General features: G+C 41.3%; 1 protein-coding gene across 3 annotated transcripts in view; it reads left to right on the plus strand.

Annotated features, from left to right (window-relative positions):
- The window catches only part of cox10 (cytochrome c oxidase assembly factor heme A:farnesyltransferase COX10), a 169143-nt gene that overhangs the window by 136106 nt on the left and 12459 nt on the right, over window positions 1-20578 (plus strand). For all 3 annotated transcript variants that reach the window (XM_072483158.1, XM_072483159.1, XM_072483160.1), the window contains one exon: window positions 9178-9248. In XM_072483158.1, coding sequence (XP_072339259.1) covers window positions 9178-9248 — 71 coding nt within the window. The remainder of the gene's footprint in view (window positions 1-9177; window positions 9249-20578) is intronic.

Raw genomic sequence — 20578 nt, forward strand, 5'->3', positions numbered from 1 at the left:
CCCTCTTCTAATCCCCAATGGGTATAGGCCCAACCTGTTCGACCGTTCTTCATAAAATAAGCCCTTCATCCCAGGAATGAGTTGAGTGAAATGTGTCTACACTCTCCACTGGCAGTATTTGTAACAGAAACATGGCAAAGACAAATTGGGCAACGCACAGCCAAAAACAGCTATGATATTTCACATTTATTATATCAAATGTGGGCATAGAAATGTTCTTCTGCACTTGTGAACTTTCTAGCATATTTTACTGAAGTGGAGGTCAGAAATTTGATGCATCATGAGCTTTTATCTTGTTTCTTTGGACTTTGCCTGCTTCATTTAGAAGTGCATGATAAACATTTGCATTGCTTGAAGTAGTGAAACAAATAACATGGAAAGTATAAGCAACACCATTTGTCAGCACAGATTGATATAAATAAGAAATTGAAATGAAATGAAAATGAAAGTCGCTTATTGTCACAAGTAGGCTTCAATGAAGTTACTGTGAAAAGCCCCTAGTCGCCACATTCCGGCGCCTGTTCGGGGAGGTTGTTACGGGAATTGAACCGTGTTGCTGGCCTGCCTTGGTCTGCTTTCAAAGCCAGCGATTTAGCCCTGTGCTAAACAGCCCCTTAGACAATATTTAGACAGTAGATTTGATTGCAGAAATAATGGTGTGTTTATCCAAATATAGAAACATATTAAAAGAATGCAGTCTTAAGTGCTGCACATTTACCACTAATGGCACCAAGTTGTCTCTAACGGATGACATCACAAACAAAAGGCTTCTGAAGCAAAAAACTTCAGGCTAATAGCCACTGTCTCGGCAATCAGATTGTTGATTTGATTAAGCATCCACGTATGCATTATAAAGTTTCCAACGGAGCTGTAGTACATAGTTCAGTCAGAACATCATCATCTGTGCATGATATATTTTAAAGCAATGTATGTATGTACTGTCGGATCTCACAATCACAAAGTCAAAAGGTCTTTCAATGTTCTTCAGGGTTTAGCGTCTTCATGTTTCAACTGATGATCTAAACATGAGGATTCAATGGCAAGTGTTGGGCATTCATAGAATCATAGAATTTACAGTGCAGAAGGAGGCCATTTGGCCCATCAAGTCTGCACCGGCCCTTGTAATGAGCACCTTACCTAAGCCCACACCTCCGCCCTGTCCCCGTAACCCCATCTAACATTTTTTGGACAGGAATGGCAATTTAGAATGGCTAATCCGCCGAACCTGCACATCTTTAGATTGTGGGAGGAAACCGGAGCACCCAGAGGAAACCCACACAGACATGGGGAAAATGTGCAGACTCCGCACAGACAGTGACCCAAGCCGGGAATCGAACCTGGGACCCTGGAGCTGTGAAGCAACTGTGCTACCGTGCTACCCACTGTTCATTTGTGCTTTATGGAAGGGATTTTATACATTGGGCGGGATTCTCCATTGGCCGACGGCAAAATTCGGAGAGGCGATTGGGCGGAGAATCAGTTCCGATGCCAAAAATGCGGCATGTGCCAATTTGACACCAAATCGCAATTCTCCATCACCTCGACAGTGGCGTCAATGCGTACCGGAACACACGTACAGTAGACACCGTTTGCATATCATTAGCGGGCCCGAACCGGTATTCTCTAAAGCCTCCAAGATTCTCCACCTCCGATGGGCCGAGTTCCTGACGCCGCGGTTCACTTGTTCTTTTAAAACTTGTGAAACCGGCGTGGCAACTGCTGAGGGAGAGAGAGAGAGCGAGTATGGAAGGTTCCAACATCGCCATAGTTTGCTGACAGTTGTGCCGCTGGCTGGGTAGCTTCTGCCAGGGGCTGGGGGGTGGCCAGGAGGTGGGCTGTGGGGACGAGCATGAACACCATTGCCGCAGCCGGCAAGGCAGCCATGTAGCTGCGCACACCACTAACTGCCCAGTTTGAACTTAGTGCCATGGGACGTATAGGTGTTCCCCCAGGGTACTAGGTGCCTTCTGGCCCCAGCCGACCCATCAGCTGTATGGGTGTGCTCCAGCACAACCAGTGCCATCTTGTTGGAAGGAAGGGATAAGTGTGTGTAGGGATTGCAATGTGTATATGCGGCTGCAGCTTGTCTGCCTCCTGAGTGTCAATCACAGCCCTGGCGAATCTCACCATTTTTCATTGGATCAATTGTGTTCCACGTGGCACTGGTGCCATTCCCTCAATAGTAGCAGAATCGGTCCAGGTGTGGTGCCCGTTTTTCTGTCTTGAAAGTCCATGAATTCTGCGTTGGTGTCAACACTTAGTCTCAGAAACGGAGAATCCCGCACATTGTGTTACTTCTAAAACATGTCGTCCATTCAGCGGGGGTGCCTATTTAATTGTTTAGTACGATTTATCTTGACTCTGAAGTAAAACTGCTTCTTTCCAACCATTAGTGGCATTATTTTATAGCACCTTTCACACTGTCGGGGCTTGTGACTGTGCTTCATCAGCAACAAAGTATTTGTCAATGCAAACATACATGAACTGTAGGAAATGCAGCAGACAATTTACACATAGCAAAGCTCAGCAATGAGTTAAATGAGCCGTGCATCGGCGGTGGTGCTTGAGGGATAAATATTGGCCAGAACACCAGGAGAACTCCATGCTCCTCCTGAAAGTGTCATGGGGCCTTTTCTATCCACCTGAGAGGGCAGACAACCATAGTTTAATATTTTAACACAACTGAAAGATAACAGCACCTCTGACAGTAACAGCACTGCCTGAATACTGTATTACAATATCAGCCAAGATATGTGCATCTGCCGAAGGGGCTGAACCCATGACTTACTGAGCTGGATGAGTGGCACCAACCTAGGAACTCTCAACCTAGAAATGGGTATGAACTCCAGATTGTGTATCAGTTTAAGAGCAGCTGAGATTATAGCTGAAAGGAAGCAGGTTAAAGAGTGCGAACGTAGATGTAAATATATCTGAACACAAAATATGAATATTGACTTATTGGAAATTATCTATAAAGACTTGGGCTGGTTTAGCTCAGTGGGCTAGACAGCTGGTTTGTAATGCAGAATAAGGCCAGCAGCGCTGGCTCAATTCCCGTACCAGTGTACCCGAACAGGCGACGGAATGTGACGACTAGGGGCTTTTCACAGTAACTTCACACTTGTGACAATAAAAGATTACCATTATTATTATATTATTAAACTAATAAAAGTCCAGCAGGTAGAATTTTTTACAAGATCAAAGAGAAATATACCTAAAGACAATTGTGCCCCCAATGTATTGCCATCTTGCTACCTCTTACTGTGTCACTGAAATGCCGTTTTGTAAATGTTTTCTTCTTGCTGTTTAATTTACTTGTAGCTCCTCTGCAAAGAGTCAATAATGTACTATTACAATCCCTAACCAGACCCCAACAGTGGATAATGGACCGAAAACTTCAACATTTTATTTTTAAGACTGTGTAGAAAGATCGATTTGCTCCAGGAGTGATTGAATGAAGAAATAGGGCTTGGTTATTTTAAAAGAAAACTTAATTATAAAGAACAATATTAAACCTTTTGTTTAACTTCAAACCTGAAAAGAACAGCGCACACGTGCACCTTAAAGCTACCATTTAATTTCCCATTGGACAAGAAAATACACATATAGCTCCCAATCCAGCTTGAACAAGCAAGGCCCTACAGTGATACTCACATTACAAAGCAAATCCTGGCTCTTACAAAAAATTCTTTCTTACTCTGTCTGAAAGTTCTCCAAATGGCTGCTTCACTTGATTTGTTTCAATCTTTCCATTGTCTCCAGACAAGGCTCCTCTGTTTTGAAGATAGTATCACTTTGTAACTTATCTTACTTGGAAACAAATTTTGGCCTCACACTCAGGCAGATGGGAACTTGGCTTCTCTTTTCTCAAAGGTTCCCCAAGCTCACTGCCTCTCTGCCTTTACTTGTCGTCTCAAGAAAAACAAGGCTTGCCAGATCAACCATCAGATCTTTCTCCAGCCCCTGACCCTCTTCATGGCTTCTCACATAATGGCCCTCTGCTCTCTTATCTCCTCCCATTACAGAATCACAATATTACAGTGCAGAAGACCCTTCGATCCATCAAGTCTGCACCGACCATGACTGACCATATATTCAAGATTTTTAAAAATCCCTTTGCAGGCTTCTAACCCATTTATAATCCAAATACTTAAAATCCCCCAATCATCACTATATTGAGAAATACAGTTTTGAGAAAAATTGAAGTAGGTCTTTTTAGTAGAAACAAGTCAAATTATAATGTGTTTGCCAAACAACTGGTAGATTAAGTGTATTGTAGTTTCACATGTAGCAAATATAACAGAATATTTTGTCTCACGGCAACTTGCATATGTGTCGCACCATCAACATAGACCTCGCAAGGTGCTTCACAGGTTCTGATTGAACCAGTTTGTGAAGTTTGTAACTTTTAAGTACAGTTGACTCTTTTTATTAGATTGTGTGAGCTCTGTTTTATCTGTTTTCAGAATTGAGGTTGCCATAATTTCTGTTCCAAAGGAACAACGTCCTCCTGAGTTTTTGCCAGGGCAAATGTCTGTAGCAAAGTGTATGGGCATGCAACTGACTCGTAAGCTACTGTAGCGACTGTTCCTCAGTTACCTAACATTAAGAACAAGGAACTCTGCAAGTCAGAATATTAGGGAGAGGGAATCAAACTTGCAATCTTCCACTTCATGAGACCACATTTTAGTTCTCCATTGCATTAAGTGTTGACCTGTCATTTTCTCCACCACCTCGTCTATGCCTTTAATCTTCCTTATGCTTTTGCACCTGCTCCCCACCCCTCAATTTAGATTAATAAAGTTCAGCTGTGCAATGCAGCAGAGTGATTTTGGAAGCTGACCAAGTCAAATTCAATTTTGTTTTAAGTTTCTGATGTATTTGGTGGCAGTAAAACTATTCAAATAAGAAATATTTAATTTGTGAGATAATCCAAGTTAGTCAGAAAAATAGGTAGTACTCTGAATTCAGCACCTTCTCACCCTGCTGTCTTGATTAAAGATCTAAACGTTGCCTCTTTGTCGAGACTCGCCACTAAGACACCTTTTGTTCCACTGTTTCTGAATGAAAGAGGGAGAAAAGTGGTTAATAATTACAGCAGGGTACACTGAGTTTGTCAACATTAAGTACACACGCATATTGACTTGCAATAGAGTATCATGTTAGGACAAGTGCAAAGTTATCCAAATAAAGGAATGGCGTATAACCCCATTGTATGTTTCCATTATCACAGAGTTCCTGATGATATACCTAGGTCATAATTTCAAGCGAACCTTCCTGTTCAATTATTCAGTGATTTGTGTAAATAAATTATAAGTATATCCCAGAAATAATTTTGACATTTAAACCATGTTATTCTCTATTATTACAGTATGATCATCTGATTATGTCAATTTATGTTGAAGTAAAACCTGCGTAAGTAGATTTTCGCACCTTGAAAACAGTTGTTACAGTTGTGATATACTTCATTGACTCCAAATATGTTGAATTTTTTATTTAACTGAGAATCCGTGTGTAGAGCAGATAGAAAAAAAGTCTTGAGTTAAATTTTCATCTAGCAGTAATGATGAAAGGGCTTGCATGTTAATGGCCATTTATTATTACTCTAAACTAGGTGGAAAAAACTGTTTAGCTTGGTGGACCCCCACCAACCAATCCCCCCCCCCCCCCCCCCCCCCCCGGCGCTGCCATTTGTATGTTGCTTTTATGTGGCTTTCATTTTATTGTATTTAAAATTGTACAAGACTGTTATACTGACCTTTGTCTGCCAAAACTGTTGCTCTTATGTAATTACTGATGATAAAGAACTTCCTGCTTGATTTGTTTGGACAAAATTCCTTTTATGTTCTTGTTTTGGTCCTTTGCTGTCAAAGAAACATCAGTTTTCAGCTGTCTTGTTAATGTTTTACTCTTAAGTCCCTCCCTGTTAAGGGAAAATCTTCACCACACCCTTCGAGCAACATCTGGGCATTTGTGGACGTGAACACTCAGATGTTCAGATGAATGAGACTAAAATATACAGGTTTTGGGGAAAGAAACAATACATTAACTTCTGGTAACACCAACATGAAGCATCACAGACTCAGAAAGATACCTTCAAAGTCCTTGTCATTGAATGAGGCTTCAAAGCAACAAAATTCTGTTCTAGCTGTACCCAAAACAATGTGTGCTGGAAGTACTTTGATTCATTAGCTGTCTGACATGAACAGAACAGCTCGGAGGTGTGGCTTGCAGCAATGTCTAAAACAAAGTATGCTGTAGACTTGCACCTGGTGTCAGTAGTATAGCTGCAACCCAATCAGTGATTGTGCAATTTTCTGGGTCAATTACATCCAAATAAGTCAGTTTTGTGCCTTGCACTAGGTCAGCTGTCAAAGGGAGTGCCTTTTTGTGGGGGATTTTCATTTAACATTTTGGCTTTGAAGTAACAAAGCCAGCCGCCACAAGCACTTTTTAACCATTATTTATATATGCCCTTTGAATACTCTGAATCCTTCTGTATGTTCACTCTTCCTGGAAAGTAGGTTTAAGATGCATCCAAGAAACATGCATTTAGACAGCAATTTTTGATCATTACCAACTTGAATATGCATAGTGAATCATTATAAAAGTGCATTGACTAACACACAATATATGCAATTTCAGTTAAAACTGATATTAAGTGTAATACGAGGTAGAACAATCTAAAACTATTGAATATCCAGTGCACATGATCCAATTAGCTATGCCTAGAACTCTACTTTAGTGTTGCTAGTGGAGGATGCATCTTATAAATCACACCACAAAGAATTTGAAAGGACTGCGCAAGAGTTGAGCAGTTACCAGCAGTGTGTTCCAATTTAGTCTGCTTGCATTTTTTTGACAGAATTGTTTCTGGTGGATTTTTTTTTATCGTGCTTAGCAAAGGAAATGATGCCAGGAAATGAAAATTGTTAATCATAGAACCTTGCAACACAGAAGACGCCCTTTTGGTCCATCGTGCATGTGCAAACTCTTTGAAACAATTCATAATAAAAACACCTACATTTGAACTGAGACCCATGCTTATGACTTGCTCAGGTTTTGCACAGATTGCAGCCTGAGTACCGAGAACGGTTACTGATCATAACAAATTGTAGCAAGATTACTCTCAAGTTAAATTTGACTTACTGAGACTTGGGGGAAAATGCTCCTATCATGGGTGTGCCAGGCTCTAGCCTTGTACACATGAAGGTTAATATCAGGCGTGTGTTGAAAATAGCATCACTCCGTCTGTTTCACTATATTTCACGAGAATTGCCTGTTGCAGTGATTCACTTTTGCCCTGGTTTCAGTTCAAATAAAGTAACCTCAGTGCCAATGCCATTACTTGCAATGGCGTAACTTCAATATTTAAGGAATTTTCACTTCCATATTTGACACAACATGGTATTTTGCATTTGGTCTCATCTTTTACTGGGTTTGAGCTGCGATTTGTCGTTAAATGCAAACCACCTGTTGCCAAAGAACATGGTCTATTTTAGGGAAATACAGCAAATTTAAACGAAAGGTCAGTGTAGGTGGGGGGGGGGGGGTGATATTTGATGGAATTCAATCCCAATTATCTACCTACGTGTAACACCATAGATGAAATATCATAAACCTTTAGGTTATCAGCGGCAGCAGCCTCTTGAAATCGAGAATGACGTCCGTTAGGCTCGCAACCCCGGGTTGGTTTCCCCCTCCTTCCTCTGACACAGCCTCGCTGTCAAGTTCTTGAGTCTTTGAGCAACCTGTGCCTTGATGAGCTAGATCGTGCCATGCTGAGCAGTCCACAGCCTTCTTTTCCCAATCAGTGGTATTAATGCTTCCATGCTTTAGGGCAGCCTTGAGTGAATTCTTATACCTTTTCCTTTGGCCACCCTTAAAGCGTTGACCAGTGGAGAGCTTGGAGAAGAGAACCTGCTGTAGGAGACAGTTTCCAGGCATCCAGACGCAATAGCCCATCCATTGGAGTTGGTTCCGCAGGAGCGGTGCTTTGACACTGGTAGATGCAACTTCATGGAAGACTTCAGCATTGGCCTGGCAATCCTCCCATTTGTATGCCAGGATTCAGTGCTAGCACCACTGATGGAAGCGCTGAATGATCTTATGTTGATAGACAACCCACGTTTTGCCACAGTAAAGGAGGGTGGTCATAACCAGGACCCTTGTTGACTTCCAAAGGCCCTTGTTGTCCAAGACATCCTGGCGCAGTTTGAAGAAGGCAGCATTGGCACAGTTGACTGTGCTGGACTTCCTGATTGATGGTAGTCCCTTGGAGAGTTGGCTGCCGAAATATGGTAAGTGCGGCACATACTCCAGAGCTACCCCATCTATACCGATGGTGTGAGGGATGCTCATCGTTGAAGAGGTCAAGCGCCCTTTGCATGCCCTGCACAGAATGAGCCATCACACAACAATCATCCGCAAACTGAAGGTCGTGGATGTCCATCGTGATCAATATTCTTGCCTGGAATAGCAAAGATTGAAAAGGTTCCCATCCAGACAATACTGGATACTGACACCAGGTGGTAGGTGATGATGGGGCGACGACGGTCAGGTAAATGGTAACAATTTCCTGTAGAGAATCATGTTACCTATTTCTTTTCTGTGCCATTCTACTGCATGAGATAATCATGGCTTGCACATTTCCTGATAGATTTACATTGACTGTCATCATCACAGGCAATGCTCTGCATCATCCTGAATTCAATTCAGACCCACCTGGCCACAGAAGGCCCTCTATTGGTCTACTATGGTGATTTTTAAATGGAGAACTCGATGGAGAGGGGAAAGCAAATAATATTCTTCCTTTCCTATTGCAGGATGTTCACTTAGGAATGTTACTGTTTGTATAATTAGTGGATTCAGAAACCATTTTATTTAGGTTGCAGTGTTGGAATATATGAAAACATAAGTATAATTTTGACTTTCTGTGGTCCTCAAGTGAAATCAATAAAATAAATTGCTATCTTAAAGCAGAGACTAAACCATTTGAGAACGCACTCAAAGGTATGAAAGTGTTTTTCTGTATTCTGCATAATTTCAAGTTTAACTCCTCGCTGTGTTTGAAGGTTGATCTTGTCAGAGTACATTTTTCTCTATTATGTCAAACTTGATCTTGCTTCATCAAAATTGACTGTGTCTAATACTATGTCCCATTGTATTTTCTAATAGTTCTTTGAGGTGCCATTTGACTCGAACATGAACAGGACGAAGAACAGACCCCTGGTCAGAGGACAAATTAGGTTGGTCTCCGTTCAACATTGTACTTGTTACTTCTTTAGAATTTCAACAGTTTTTTAAAAAATTTGTAAGCTTTGAAATGTTTTTAGCACATGGTTCGTATTAACTGCACAACGTGATACTGAGCAACAAAAACTAGAAAAATACGAGCTTTGGTTTCCCATCTGTGCTGAATTACTGAATCTTGGGCTAATGGAAGGCTAGAAAGTAGAAGAATCCTTTATTGCTTCAACTATATGGTCAACTTCCTCACCATTAGGCTCTGTGAATCTAAATAATGAAATCTCTAATGGTGTCAGCACTTGCCGCTTTAGGATAAAACAATTCTAAACCTAAGACCATTTTCTTAGTGGTGAGAAATTAGATGAGGTGGAGGAGCAAAGAGACTTGGATGTCCTTGTACACAAAGCGCTAAAAGCTACTGCGTAGGGACAAAAAGCAATCGGAAAAGCAGATGGGAATGTTGGCCTTTATCTTAACGGGGTTGGTGTACAAATAGGAAGAAGTTGTGCTTCAGTTGCACAGTGCTTTGGTCAGACGCTATCTAGAATATTGTATTCAGTTTTGGGCACTGCACTTCATGAAGGCAGTATTCTACTTGGAGTGAGTGGGTGCATTGACCGATTTAACACTACAACACTAAGTCTTTAAGGACACCCCAGGTGTGGCCTCACTGCTAAGTGTTGTGTGCAGTTTTAGTGTCCTTACCTGAGGAAAGATATTCTTGCTATGAAGGGAGTGCAGCGAAGGTTTACCAAGCTGATACCTGGGATGGCGGGACTGTCAAATGAGGAGAGACTAAATCGGTTAGGATTATATTCATTGGAGTTTAGAAGAGTGAGAGGGGATATCATTGTAACTTATAAAATTCTAACAAGATTAGACAGGGTAGATTCAGAAAGAATGTTCCCGATGGTGGAGAAGTCCAGAACTAAGGGTCATAGTTTGAGGATAAGGGGTAAACCTTTTAGGACTGAGATGAGGAGAATTCCTTCACCCAGAGAGTGGTGAATCTATGGAATTTGCTACCAGAGAAAGTAGTTGAGACCAAAACATTATGTAATTTCAAGAAGGAATTAGATATAGCTCTTGGGGCTAAAGGGATCAAGGGATATGGGGGAGAAAGCGGGATCAGGGTATTGAACTAGATGATCAGCCATGATCATAATGAATGGCAGAGCACGCTTGAAGGGCCGAATGGCCTCCTCCTGCTTCTAATAACTATGTTGCTATGTTAAATCATGAAGACAGCTCACATAAACCATTAAGGTGTTTAGAATCATAGAATCTACAGTGCAGAAGGAGGCCATTTGGCCCATCGAGTCTGCACCGGCCCCTGGAAAGAGCACCCCACCCTTTCCCCGTAACCCAGTAACCCCACCTCACCTTTTTTGGACACTAAGGGCAATTTACCATGGCCAGTCCACCTAACCTGCACATCTTTGGACTGTGGGAGAAAACCGGAGCACTCGGAGGAAACCCACGCAGACACGGGAAGAACGTGCAGACTCCGCAGACAGTGACCCAAGCCGGGAATCGAACCCGGGTCCCTGGAGCTGTGAAGCAACTGTGCCAACCACGGTGCTGCCGTACTGCCACAAAATAATGAACAGATTCAGGAAGGTAAATATAGGGAAACTTTTGCTTTGGTGAGGGAATTCCAGAACAGGCAGATACAATCTGAAAATTGTGCCCAGGCCATGCAAGAGTGAAATCAGAAAACATATTTTTCATTTGAGAGATTGTAGAAATGTAGAACTGTTTCTCCCTCTGCTCCACCCCCATCCGCATCCCTGTTCCCCAAAAGGTTGTGTAGGTGCTGGGGGAATTGGAAATTTGAGATTGACAGATTATTGCTGAAGAAAGAGTATCAAAGCATGTGGTACAAATAAGCCATGATCGAAAGTAGGAGCCGACTACTGTTCCAATGTCCCTGTTGTTGTTTTTTAAGAATAACTAACAATGTTAGTTTTTACATTTATATATTTTAAGAATTATTGCAGTATTTTCAAGTTGATCTGCACCCATTTTAATCACTGGAGCTTTTGTTTCTCTCAGTTTTATATTTTCTATATATTCGCACCTTATGGTATGTTGTTCTGCAGACCATACCACTGTGGTACCTAATGTCCACTGTCAGAATAATTTGGCAACTGCAATTCCCCTTGGGATCATTTCAAAAGCTTTGCTGTGCTTATAAATGGAAAAAGAGAGGAGAGAGTAAGTAACTGGATGAGTCACCTTGGTTGGCACATTTACTCTTCCTTAATGAGTGGGTTAAGTGCACCGTTGGAAGAGGCCATTGATGGAACAGTGTATATCACTCGGGAGGGGTAGACTGCAGAAGCAATAAATGAATGATCTGATTAGGTTTCTTGAGGAATATCTGGAGCATTGATTCTATGCAACCCTGAACAGTCACTTGTCAACTCAATAATTAGAAAATATATTATTGAACTTTCACTGAATTGAAAATTAATATGGTCTTCTCAGAGTTTTGTTCCATTCAAATAGAGCATTGTGTATGCCATCCAATTTTGGGATCACGCACCCATTAGTGATCATTTCTGCTTTTTACAATTGTTTATGCAACTCTCATACAGTACGTGATAACTTGTGTGTTTTGATGCAATAACTGTACATAACCACAAAAAATGTTGAAAAATTGCATTGTTTCTAGCATGTACACTAATTGTTTCAGTGGTTCATTAGTTTGTTATTTTTAACTTGTCACATTTACATTGCTGCCAGTACCATCCCTTTGAGTGTAGTTTTATTTTCTGCAAAAGCGAATGTTGTCTTCCTTTCACCAGCTCCGACCTTGACTAACATTTGATCAAATATCAGTCCTGCTGATAAGCCAAATATTTTCCACACTGATTCCTGTTTACTTTTTGTCTAAAGATGTAATATCGTTCCCTTACCATTGAACCAATTTATGGATGGAATTTGTATAATTTTAGTAATATTTACAAATAAATCTGTAATTTAGCAATTCAGTAATACTCCAAAGTTACACAATGACCAGTTCCTGTTCCTACACTGAGGTCAAATACAAAGCCAGAACTGGCCAGCGAAAGTATATTTCACATGCATTCTAATGAAATGGACCAGCAACATCAGCGAGCAAGTTATTCCACATTTTATATTGATATTTACTTTTTTTGGATAATTCTACATGTCGGTACTTGACAATTATAGATAACATGAAATTTGCTGCCTCTTTAATTTAGCCATTTGCTTCAACTTGTGACTGAGTACTGCTTTGTAAAAATGATTTCTGGTTAAAATGAAATTAATGGTTGAAGTCTCTCCCGCAACAGGGAACTAGAGTCAACTAAATTGTTTGCGCATAGACCTAATATTGATAAAATGTAAACTGGCCTATAACGGATATAACAGTTTTGTTATTCATGACAGAATTCTTGCTGTGCATTAACTGAATGTACTTTTCTATTTTGATCCATGCCCTCCCAAATGATTAGCACAGTGCTCTGTAATGTTCTATTGTGCTTCTGTCTCCTAGATATAAAACTGTAAAATTATGGTGCAGAATTTGAGAACTTTCAGGAGCTTTGATTCATTTTATTTTTTTAAATTTAGTGTACCCAATTCATTTTTTCGAATTAAGGGGCAATTTAGCGTGGCCAATCCACCTAGCCTGCACATCTTTGGGTTGTGGGGGCAAAACCCACGCAAACACGGGGAGAATGTGCAAACTTCACACGGACAGTGACCCAGAGCCGGGATCGAACCTGGGACCTCGGCGCCGTGAGACTACAGGGCTAACCCACTGTGCCACCGTGCTGCCCTATGGAGCTTTGATTCTTAAACATTAATCTTGCACACATGTTGTTGACCCTTCACAACTCAAGGCATTCTTTCCTTTTTTATTGACGCTGGGGGTCTTTGCATCTAGAAGTGTACAATGCAGGTTTCCAACTCATTGATTATAAGCCTGGGCACTTGATAGATTTGACTGTGTTGTACCACACACTGCGTGAGGAAACATCCCAGATGCTCATCTCTAAACTTGGAGTCACGGTGCATTTTGCCAAAAGGAGGCTCCATCTGCTTTTGGTGGGGTGCTACAAAGAGAGATGGACTCCTAATGGAGCTGTCTTCACTGTTGCTACCGTCTTCTTCCAGAGGTCAAGCTTTGTTAATTTGATGGAACGGATACCATTGTAAATTTCTCTTACGAATGTCCTATTCAGCGCAAACCACAGTTTATAATTCTGCTTCGACTTGGAAGTCAGATAGGCAGTTGTAATTCATGGCAGCTATTCTAAATCATGCAGTGTTTAAAAGTTCTTGAATCTCTTTATCTCTGACAACTTATACTTTTTTGGTATAAATGTTCAGTTAAAGGCTTGCATTGGTAAAGCTACAAATTCAGTACTCTTTGGGTTCCTATACTGCACCTTTACACTGTCTCACAAAATAAATACCACCTATCTTGTACCACATTCTGTAGGCTGAAAAATGACAATTTTTGTAAATGATGCAGCATCTTGAAGAATACACAATGTTCAGGTTAGTTGTGAGTATTCTATTAATTACTTTAATAAAGTAAAACGTGCAGCATTTGTTACCCAATTTCCTTGACATTCGGGGTGGCACGGTGACGCAGTGATTAGCACTGCTGCCTCACGGCACTGAGGACGCGGGTTCGATGCAGGCCCCGGGTCACTGTCCATGTGGAGTTTGCACATTCTCCCTGTGTCTGCGATGGTCTCACCCTCACAACCCAAAGATGTGCAGGGTAGGTGAATTGGCCATGATAAATTGCCCCTTAATTAGAAAGAAAAAGAATTGGGTACTCTTTATAAAAAAAAATGTTTTAAATATTTTAATCCTTGATTTTTTTGTTATTTAAATACCACACCCCACCCCCACCATTGACCTTTTCTAATTGTTTAGGTTAAAATCATTGTTTACAATGTCACCAACTTAAATGCCCAGCCCAATGGGTAGCATGGTGGTTAGCACAATTACTTCACAACTCCAGGGTCCCAGGTTCGATTCCCGTCTTGGGTCACTGTTTGTGCGGAGTCTGCACGTTCTCCCTGTGGGTTTCCTCCGGATGCTCCGGTTTCCTCCCACAGTCCAAAGATGTGCAGGTTAGGTGGATTGGCCATGCTAAATTGCCCTTAGTCTCCAAAATTGCCCTTAGTGTTGGGTGGGGTTACTGGGTTATGGGGATAGTGTGGAGGTGTGGGCTTGGTTAGGGTGCTCTTTCAAAGAGCCGGTGCAGACTCAATGGGCCGAATGGCCTCCTTCTGCACTGTAAATTCTATCTATCTAACTGAAGTGCGGTGTTGTTATCACTGCTCCATAACACCTGCTATTTCAGGTCTCGTACTTCCCCTAGAGATGCTTAACTGGCAGTGATCCTGTTTTTTCTAAGTATTAAAGTCTGGAAACTGCACTGCTGGTTACATAGGTCCCAAATGACATTCATGACTGGTAAGGACTCTGGACTTTTTGCAGACTCATTCTGATAAAGCTTTTAGCTAGTTACGAAGATATGAGACTTCAAATGATGGGCCTCTGTTGAATTCCATCAAAAATATTATGGATGCACTAAGCAGGGTGAACCTCCACTCCTCCTGCGCAAGGCTAAGCCTAATGCAGCTCAAAGTGGTGCACAGAGCGCACCTGACCAGAGCCCGAATGAGCAGGTTCTTCCCGGAGGTGGCGGACAAATGTGAGCGGTGCCAGAGGGGCCCGGCCAACCACAGCCACATGTTTTGGGCTTGCCCCAAGCTTGCTGGGTTCTGGACAGCCTTCTCCAAGGCAATGTCCAGGGTTGTGGGGGTGAGGGTGAAGCCATGCCCAATAGTGGCAATCTTCGGGGTATCGGAGCAGCCAGAGTTACACATGGGGAAGGGGGCCAACGCCCTTGCTTTCGCTTCCCTAATCGCACGCCGGAGAATCCTGCCCGGCTGGCGATCGGCAGCACCACCCACAGCTGCAGACTGGCTCGCTGACCTTTCGGAATTTCTCCACCTGGAGAAGATTAAGTACGCCACCCGAGGGTCAGAGGAAGGCTTCCTGGATACTTGGGGGCAGTGTGTCGGCTGTTCCAAAACCTGTTCGAGGCCAACAATGAGGAGTAACCTAATAAGAATTTTTTTAAAAATACCAAGATAGATGAGGTACCAAAAGACTGTGCAACCCCGGGGGGTGGGGGGCAGAAGGAAGGTGGGGAAACCACGAGAGATGTGGGGCGGGGGGGGGGGGGGGGCTACTCGCCCCCTTTTTTTTTCTGCCCACTGTCTGGGAAAGAAAAAAGAAAAGCACAGCCAAAGCTTGGGGGGGGGGGGGGGGGGGGGGCAACGGGGAAGGGGGAGGAACCATAGACCGATCCAGAGGGCAATGAAATGCACAGAGGGTCAGTTAAACGGAGGACAAACTGAACCACTCTGTATAATAAAGGAAATTGGCACGGGTGAGAAAAATGTGATGTGTATACATACAACTGCTTATAAATATGTGAAATGCCAATAAAAAGATTTATGTTAAAAAAATATTATGGATGAACTTTCTCTGAAGTGGAAGACTCTTTAAAATAATTTTTGAACACAGCTCGTCTCAGGAAATGTATGTTACATCACACATTTGATGTGAAAAAATTACTGATCTTGCTATTCTGCCTAAATTAAACCCACCAGCACTGTCCTTCCTACTGGGTCCAATGCACCTGCAATACTGTCGGCATTATCCTTCTTGTTGAACCCACTATACTCTGATTAAACAAATGCAACATGCCACCTTCAGTGTCGTCATCTCCCATTGCACACACCACAATTACTACTGTTGTCACTCCTGCTGAATCCATCAGTTTTATTCTTCCTTCTAGATTCCTCTGGACACAAATCCACATCCTTGCCACTTGCATTCTAGTTACATACCGCATCAAACATGAATGCATGCCGACTAGAGTTCAATGCCTTTCTAATGGCCCAACTGAACAGAACTGTTTAAAGTATATTCAAAAAAATTGCATTTTATTTCATTGACAATGGTCTGTATGTTAAGTTATCTGCTCTTATGCAGATACTTTCCTTTTTGGTTCATATCATGTATTCCACAAAGCTTTACACTAATACTGTAATTCGGGCTAAACGTTGAATCCTTGGATTTAGATTGAACTTGAAGATGACGAGAAGTCATGTCATTAGTTATCATCCTCAAAATAACTTTGTGAATGATTGAGTATGTTATTAATGTGCATTTCTTCCCTTTTCAACTCACTTTTTGTGACACAGATTCAGGTCTCTTTTGAACTGATTAAGACTAAATGCAGGTTAGGACTGGCTCACTGTTCAATTTTACCTCTTTTCCTTTTCCTGCATTACCTTTTTAGCAAACTTAAACCCTACAGCATTGAATTGCTGCATACTTGCTAGGTCCCAATACTGATTCAGTGTTTTCTTCCATAGAGCTCAAAACACCATCAAATGATAAATGTTAAATCCTGAAACTGGTTCAATTTAAGGGTGCGTTGTGCAATTGCTGTAACATCAATTCAGCCAATGATTTTGCTTCGTGCCATTCCAAAGTTAGTGTATAATGGCAGTCCAAATCTAAGGTGAGAGCTTCACCTGACTCCAGAATGAAACCGAAGGAGATCAAGAGTCAGGTCAGTCCCTAATTCCGGAATTGTGTCATATTAGATCAGCATCAATCCAGAGCAAAAATTACTTAGCACCGATAAAATACTTGTAAATACATTTTATGATATGAAAATCTTAACCACAGAAAAATGTGAGATTTCACATAATTAACTTTGATTTGCATTTAAGTAGAGAAATGCCATCAATGTATTGTAATTCAGCTACCTAGCTTTGCTGTTATCATAGAGCCTTTTCTATATGTCCACGATTAGGCAGATCAGTTTGATGGTTTCCAAGGCACATTCCATTTATCTTACCTTTACATTGCCCTCATTCTTCTTTGAAAGCAAGTCACCACTGTCTGTTTGACCTAGAGAGCTGTTACCTGTTCCTCCACTTTCACTGCCTGTAGGAGAGGGGATTTCATTTGTTCCAAATTTCTATTTTCAGTGCCCTGGATGTAGAATATCCTTTTTCCACCTACATCCCCACTCCTTTAGAAGTAACATAGTTTGCGTCGCCCTCTTAAACAGTGCAATGGATGTTTCAAAGGCACCAGCCTCACAAGACAAACCGGTATGAGGAAGGCCATTGACTCCTTAACTGATTCATCTGGAAGTCCCCTCAATGCTCCGCCATTGCAGCAGCCCATTGTTTTTGTAAATGACGCTGGATTTTCATTTCCACTGCTCTACCAGGACTCCATTCTACATCTCTGATTTTCCTTGTAGAGAAGTTATCGATATCAATCCTAAAATTACATTTTACATTATTTCACCGACTGCTGAGGAATGTAGTCTAATCTTATTGTTCATATGGCACTAAACAATGCGACTAAAACTAGCTTCCAAATGGAAATACCTCCTAATAATAATTAAAATTAGTTCAGCATTAAGTCTAATTAGTGTTAGTTAGATAGTTTAGTGTCAGTGGATAAGGTGGCCAATTCCTGTCAGCTACCCATTTTACTTTAACTCACTTATACTGGATTTACAGTAAACAAGCAGGACTGGGGTTTGTAGTGAGCCTGAACATGAAGCACTTTTGGTTTTGCATTAATCTGAATTAGTGAAGTTGTATTTCAAAACCAATTTAAATTAATCTCATTAGCAATGAAAATGTCATACTGAGCTCTTCAGTCATTGTTAACTGTAAATTTTAAATAGGAAACCAAAGTTCATGACCATGTCATCTAAGTAATTTTCAAACAAATTGTTTTGCTTTCCTGTGTTCTATTCAGCAGTTATGCATGGTTGACTGAAGCTGTAAGACATTGTTTTGGGAGCTCCCCAGTGGTTCATGCGAGGTCACTGTACCTGATTGCGACTTTCTTTACTGCCACCATCGAAAACCATAGAATCCCTACAGTGCAGAAGGAGGCTATTTGGCCCATTGAGTCTGCACCGGCCCTCTGAAAGAGTACCCTACCTAGGTTCACTCCCCATCCTATCCTCGTAACCTCACCCAACCTGCACATCTTTGGACTGTGGGAGGAAAACCAGCACACCCAGAGGAAACCCACGCAGACACTGGGAGAAAGTACAAACTGCACACAGTCACCCAAGACCGGAATTGAACCCGGGTCCCTGACGTTGTGAGGCAGCACTGCGAACCACTGTGTTACCCTGGATATTTGAATATTTGGCTGGACTCATCTCTCAATGGGAGTGTAATCCCTACTATACAAATTGCAATTATTTTCCTTTTTGTCTAGTCCTCCAAAAAATTCACAACTTTCACACACTGACTTATCTTGTAATAGGAGTCACCTGGATTCATTTGGTAGCACACTCCTCTCTGCCTCAGGTCTTCAACATTTAACACAGTTGACACGTCAATGCAATAGTGCAGCTGCTAAACTGAGGCCCCATCTACCTGTTTAGGTGGGTATCAAATATCTGGCCGATATTTATCCCTTAAGCATCAAGCAAAAAAAATAACTTAACAGGTAATTTTACTCTACAAGAAGCCTTGTGTGCAAATGGCCGCTATGTTTGTTTACATAACAGTGACTGCACTTCAAAATACTTCACTGGCTGTGAAGCACTTCACCATATCTTGAGATCATAAGATGTAATATAAATGCATGTCTAATCATTTGCACAAGATGTTAAATCGAAGCCCAATCTTCTCTCTTAGATGCAAAGGATCCCATGACATTACTCCGAAAAAAGCACCAGAGTTCTCGCAGTCGCTTGTTTATTCTTTATCTCGAGCAGTATTCCAAAAGCTAATTATTTAGTCACCTCTCTGCATATGTTTGTAGAACCCTGCTGTGCACAAATTGGCTGTCACATTTCCCTATATTACAGCAGTTACTACACTTCAGGGATTGTTTCATTGATTACAACAATTACTACACTTCAGACATTGCTGTGAAGCACACTAGGACACAGAGGTTAGGAAAGGTACTCGTATAAATGCAAGCTTTATTTTTGTTCATCTCATGCAATGTGCTGTACCATCGTGCTGTCCTCAAGTACTTTTATCGTTCAGTTACATCACCAACATCAGTATAAACATCTTTCGGGGGGAAAATTACCATTTAAAGCAAAATAAATGAAAAATTATTTCACAAACTTCGATAAATCTTCTAATTATATATTCCCATAAGGCCATATTTCATAACCTATTATTATAATGCTTGAGAATGAATTTTTGAAGACAACACAACTTATTGAAAAAAATAATATATGAGGCTATTAAAAATATTGCTGATTTAATGTTTGTTGCAAGTACGTCCACCACTCACGTCAAATCCCATTTCACAGCCATAAGCACTGAATACAGTAAGTTGGCACATTTCTCGATGAACACTTTATTCATTAAGCCTATGCTGTATTTTTACTCTGCTCAGTCAATTGCATTTAGAAACTAAAGATATTCAGATTTCACAGTAACTTAATTGCAGTGTTAATGTAAGCCTACTTGTGACAATAAAGATTATTATTTTTGCATGAAGTATTTTATTGAATAGAAAACTTAATATCGCATACTTCTGTTTCAAGAATTCTTTAAGGAGAAGCTGGCCTAGAAATGTCTTCTGTGGATGGGAGTTCAGTTCAATCTGCTTTCCATTCTGAAGTTTTTCCCTGGAGCATAGGACGCTTAGGGGTGATCTGATAGAGGTCTATAAAATAATGAGGGGTATAGATAAGATAGATAGTCAACATTTTTTCCAAAGTAGGGGAGTCCAAAACTAGAGGGCATAAGTTTAAGGTGAGAGGGGAGAGATAGAAAAGGATCCAGACGGGCAATTTACTCATACGGAGGGTGGTGAGTGTCTGGAATGAGCTGCCAGAGGCAATAGTAGAGGCGGGTACAATTTTGTCTTTTAAAAAAACATTTAGACAATTATATGGACTAGCTTAGTGGTAAAAACTGGGAGGCATGGACGGGTTGGGCCGAAGGGCCTGTTCCATGCTATAAACCTCTATGACTCTATAAGTGGGCAGTGCTGGGCTCGAAGACTCTTTTATTTGGTATATGGAGAAATGATGGGGAAGAATGGGTGCTGAAGCATTCAGTGACCATTTTATCCCTGGCTTTGTTACACCTTTCCCTCTTCACGGATATTTTTCCGCTATATTTCAACATCTGCCTGATGCCAGATATGCCTCCTACTTGATCAAAGAATTTGACTCCACATCCATTATTATTTGCTGAAAATATTATCCCCTTATACGCATTAATCCAGTTATCCATCTCAG

This window comes from Scyliorhinus torazame, chromosome 18 (assembly GCF_047496885.1).
Source record: "Scyliorhinus torazame isolate Kashiwa2021f chromosome 18, sScyTor2.1, whole genome shotgun sequence".
Taxonomy (NCBI): Eukaryota; Metazoa; Chordata; class Chondrichthyes; order Carcharhiniformes; family Scyliorhinidae; genus Scyliorhinus; species Scyliorhinus torazame.